The sequence below is a fragment of the Lactuca serriola genome, chromosome 1 (genome assembly GCF_051521515.1).
Source record: "Lactuca serriola cultivar US96UC23 chromosome 1, Lser_US96UC23_V15, whole genome shotgun sequence".
In the NCBI taxonomy this organism is placed as follows: Eukaryota; Viridiplantae; Streptophyta; class Magnoliopsida; order Asterales; family Asteraceae; genus Lactuca; species Lactuca serriola.
The window spans coordinates 177,491,023-177,496,408 of record NC_136408.1 but is presented as its reverse complement, the minus strand read 5'-3'; the positions used below and the strand labels follow the sequence as shown (position 1 = coordinate 177,496,408).

General features: G+C 34.1%; 1 protein-coding gene across 1 annotated transcript; it reads left to right on the top strand.

The window, feature by feature from the left end:
• Positions 1–2,949: 2,949 nt before the first annotated feature.
• On the top strand, positions 2,950–4,087 carry LOC145064289 (uncharacterized). The gene is made up of 2 exons (XM_079011770.1): positions 2,950–3,553; positions 3,624–4,087. The coding sequence occupies exons 1-2, from the start codon at positions 2,950–2,952 to the stop codon at positions 4,085–4,087; spliced, it is 1,068 nt and encodes a 355-aa protein (XP_078867896.1).
• The last annotated feature ends 1,299 nt before the right edge of the window (positions 4,088–5,386 follow it).

Genomic DNA, 5,386 nt, shown 5'->3' with positions numbered 1-5,386 from the left:
GCGAGCGAACAACGGTCACAGCGACAACTTCAACTAGCATCAAAAATCTGGTTTGTCTTCACCTCTTTCTTTGATTGATTCACATTTTTGTTCAATTTCAATTTCAATTCATCTTGATTGATTCACATCTTGTTTGACCGATCATGTTGTTTGACCGATCAAAACCATCGCTGCCTTCCTCTCTCTCTCTCTCTCTCTCTCTCTCTCGATTTCAATTTCAATTCATCTTGTTTGAATCACATCTTTGTTCAATTTCTTGTTTGATTCACATCATTGTTCAATTTATTTTTTGATTCACATCCTTGTTTCACAGAAAATTGACAGCCAAATTCCCAGGAAATAGAAAATCTTACCTGTAAACAAATTGGATTTATATTTTTCTTTGATTGGAAGCCAATATACATAACTGTGAATCAAAAGATTTCATTTTCTCTTGTTGATTGTGATTGTTTATGTGTATATGATTTTTGATTGTGTATATATATATGATAGTGTATATGTATATGATTGTTGATTGTGATTCTTTATGTGTATATGAGTTTTGGTTGTGTGTGTATATATATATATATATATATATATATATATATATATATGATTATTGATTGTGTATATTTATATGATAGTGTATATGTATATGATTGTTGATTTTGTATGTATATGATAGAAAGCATGAAAAAGAGTCATAAGTTTTGTTTATTTGATAGAAGTAAAGTTTTTGTCATTAAAGTGAAGTTTATTTGATTTATAAAGTTTTTTTAGAAAACTTTGATTTTGTATGTATATGATAGAAAGCATGAAAAAGAGTCATAAGTTCTCTTTATTTGATAGAAGTAAAGTTTTTGTCGTTAAAGTGAAGTTTATTTGATTTATAAAGTTTTTTAGAAAACTTTGATTTTGTATGTATATGATAGAAAGCATCAAAAAGAGTCATAAGTTTTGTTTATTTGATAGAAGTAAAGTTTTTGTCGTTAAAGTGAAGTTTATTTGATTTATAAAGTTTTTTAGAAAACTTTGATTTTGTATATATGATAGAAAGCATCAAAAAGAGTCATAAGTTTTGTTTATTTGATAGAAGTAAAGTTTTTGTCGTTAAAGTGAAGTTTATTTGATTTATAAAGTTTTTTAGAAAACTTTGAATTAAAACACTCTAATTGAGGTTATTTATAATTGAATAAAAAGTTTCACATTATTGTGATTGAAAATAAAACAAAATTACAAATTTGTCGTGAAAATAAAAACTTTTTCTTGAAATAATGATGTTACTTGTTGACTGTTTATTGTTATTTGGTTATTAGAGATGGGAGAAAAACAACAATGGACCAATGAGCATTTAAAATGCTTATTGGATACTTGTATTGAAGAAGTAGAGAGTGTTGGTAGAAAAGGATTGAGTTTGCAGAAAGATTCATGGATAAGGCTTGGAAGAGTTCTTAAGGAGAAATTTGGGGTTGAGTTGACTCAAAAACAAATGAAAAACGCATATGACAATCTGAAAGCCAAATACACTAGATGGGTATATTTAAAAAACAAAACCGGTAATATATACAATTCTCAAACAAACACTTTTAATTTAACAGCCGAGGAGTGGGATGATTTTAAGAAGGTACATATACATTAATATACAATAATATATATATATATATATATATATATATATATATATATATATATATATATATACATACATATATATATATATATATATATATATATATATATATATATATATATATATATATATATATATATATATATATATATATATATAACATTTATGTTTGAAGTTGCCAAATATTCTTATATTATTTCTTGTTACATTTGGGTTTAGGGGCATCCGAAAGCTGCTTCTTTGAGAACAATTCCACTGCCTTTTCCAGATCTTTGTGCATGTCTTTTTGATGGAAATAGTGCTACTGGTAATTTTAGGAGTTACTCAACCCAATCATCATCAGTAGCTGGCGCATCCTCCTGTCGTGTTCCACCACTTCAGATCACCGCCACCCCTTTTGATGCAATGGATGATGATGGTGCTGACACTCCTCATCATGAGCCACCACCTTCTGCTGCTTCACCTTCTGCAGCTTCACCTTCTGCTGGTTCACCTTCTGCTGCTTCACCTTCTGCTGGTTCACCATATACTGCTACACCATCCGGTAACCCCAAAAAAGGGCTAAACCCTCAACTCCTATAGCTCCTAGTGCCTCACCGTCTGCTTCTTCACCTGATGGAACTTCTGTTACTGCTGACGATTTAGCATTTGAAATGAAGAAAGCTCTACAAAGTTTGACTAAAGGGTATACAATTCCTCAGTGTTTAGAGAAGTTAGAGGTCCTTTAGTTAGGCCCTACAGATCCTTTACGCTTTGTCGCATATCATATTTTTGGAGGAACCATGAACATGAGAGAGATGTGGATGCATTTGCCCGATGTTCCCGAGATATTACGAGGGTGGCTTGAGATGACGGGTACCAGTTTAGGAGTTTTGAAGGATGGGAAGATTGTTCGATGATTTTCTAGTGTTGAAAGTATTTGTTATGTCTTTTTGCCCTTGTTGGAACTACTTTGTTAAATGTTTTTGCCTTTGTTGGAACTATTTTGTTAGGTCTTTGTGCCCTTGTTGGAAGTACTTTGTTAAATGTTTTTGCCTTTGTTGGAACTATTTTGTTAGGTCTTTTTGCCCTTGTTGGTACTTGAAATATGATTAATGGAATGTTTATTTGATACTTGAAATATGGTTTATGTAATGTTATTTTGGCTTGAAATATGATTAATGGAATGTTTATTTGATACTTGAAATATGGTTTATGTAATGTTTTTTAAAGTTCTACTTTGTTGATTTTAGGTTCATATGGATCACGATCAAAAGTTACTTCTCGTAATTCTAATGTACCTATACATCCGTTATTTTTGGAAGAGGGGTGTGAAACGATTGCGGGATAATGATTCAGAAATGACGGGACACGAATACACATTGGAGTTATTACACCGTAATCGTTTACAATGTGTTAAAGTATTACGCATGTCCCGTGAATCTTTTGTACGACTATGTGCTCATTTTAGAGCAAATTACTCATTAAAGGACAGCAAACATGTATCAGTTGAGGAAAAGATGGCTATGTTTTTGATGATGATCGGACATAATCAACGTTACGTGATTATCAAGCGGAGATTTCAACACTCGAAGCAAACAATTCATAAATTTTTTTATGAAGTGTTGGAAAAAATGATGCTTTTCGCACAAGATGTTATAGTACCAACATCTTTTAATCCGAATCCAAACATTCCAGGACATAATAGGAGGCTACAAAGGGTTTTCAAAGGAGCAGTTGGTGCACTTGATGGCACTTTGATACATGCTGTTGTCCCTGCTAAGAAACAAGACTTATATAGAAGTAGGGGAAAGGGAGATTGCTACCAAAACGTATTGGCAATTTGTGACTTCAATATGATTTTTACATTTGTTGTGACCGGGTGGGAAGGGGTAGCGCATGACTCCAGAATATTATCAGAAGCAGTAGCCGATCCACAAGCATCATTCCCGTTTCCACCACCAGGTAAATTTTTGTTTTTTTTAAATATTTTTATTTTAATTTGAAAATTGATTAGTGTTTTGCATTTTTTTAGACAAATATTATCTTTGTGATGCCGCGTATGCACACACTCGAGGATTTATGGCCCCTTATCGTAATGTGAGGTATTGGCTTGGAGATTTTCGTCAAAGACGTGCATTGACCAATAAAGAAAAATTTAACCATGGACATGCAAAACTTCGGAATGTCATTGAGCGTGCTTTTGGTGTTTTGAAAGCACGCTTCCCTATATTGAAGAGGATGACACCATTCCCGTTTGTGACACAAAGAAACATTGCCATGGCATGCTTCGCGCTTCATAATTATATAAGGAAAGAAGGATTGAGTGATGAGTATTTCGCACGATACGATGAACCCAATGTCCCGTTTCGAAATAACAATGTGGCCATTGATGATGATGAAGACGGGATTCCAACACATGGTAATGCAGCAGACCGTGAATATATGACTCAGTTACGTGATGAAATTGTTGATCAGTTGATGCACAATATAGATTGAATTGGTTTAAATGAAATTGTTATTGTAAAACATTTTTTTTTATTGTATGACTAATTTAGTTGCATGAATTTTATTTTCAATGTTATAAGACTATTATTATTAAAATTTTGGTGTTGAAAAATCATTTTAAGTTTGTAAAATAATTTTATTTAAAATTCAGTTTATTTTAGCAGCCTGCAGACGTTAAAAAACAAACAGTCTTCTTATTGCAGACTGCAGACGTTTGGTCCACCTCTTCTGCTGCAGAGGCTTGCAGATGTGGTCCGCAGACTGCAGACATTTTGGCTTCAGAAAAACAAACAGCACCTTAGACACTAATCCAACAAGAATATCCCCAAGTAACTATGGCGGACTAAGGACTGGGTTCTTACCCTCGGTGGGAGTGATGACTTGAGAATTGTAGGGTATAGTGATGCTAGCTTTCAGACTGATAGGGATAATTTCTGCTCTCAGTCAGGTTGGGTCTTTACCCTAAGTGGAGGAGCAATTTCTTGGAAGAGTTCCAAGCAAGAGACAGTGGTTGATCAACTTGTGAATCAGAGTATATTGCAGCTAGCAAGGCAGCAAAGGAGGCGATATGGCTGAAGAATTTCATTGGAGACCTTGGAGTTGTACCAGCTATTAAAGAGACAATGGAAATTTTCTGTGATAGTGAAAGTGCAGTTGCCTTAGCCAAGGAACCAAGGGATCATGGGAGATCCAGACACATCGACAGAAAATACCATTTCATCAGACATCGAATAGAAGAAGGACTCCTCGTGGCAAAGAGGGTATCATCAGATGAGAATCCAGCAGATCCCCTCACGAAGGGACTGACTCGGGTTAAGCGTCTCCAGCACGCTCGGGGCATAGGGCTAAAGGACGATGTTAGATTTAGTAGTTAGATAACCTTGAAATTTTTAAAGTGTAATTGACATTAGATGATGAATAAAAGGTGTTTATTTATGAGTAAAGTGTTGCTATCTCTTGTCGGTCGTTTACTATATTTCTTTTGCATGTTTTGACTTCCTGAATAATTATGTTTGGTATATCATATTATTCGAACCTCCACAGTCGGTCATATGTCGGAAGTAGGTATGAATCAAGACTGTCATGATTGGTTACAGAGGTCTAAGTTGTTGGACATGGCTACAACAATCATGAGTGCTCATAAGTTCTGAGCATTGGACTCAACCCACGCTCACTGGAATCACTTCATGGAGTTTATCTCGAGTGATCGTGAGACGGTAATATCTATAAGTCTTCAAACCTAAAGATATGATTTGCTACCTATGTGTTGGTTATGCATTGATTGTACGA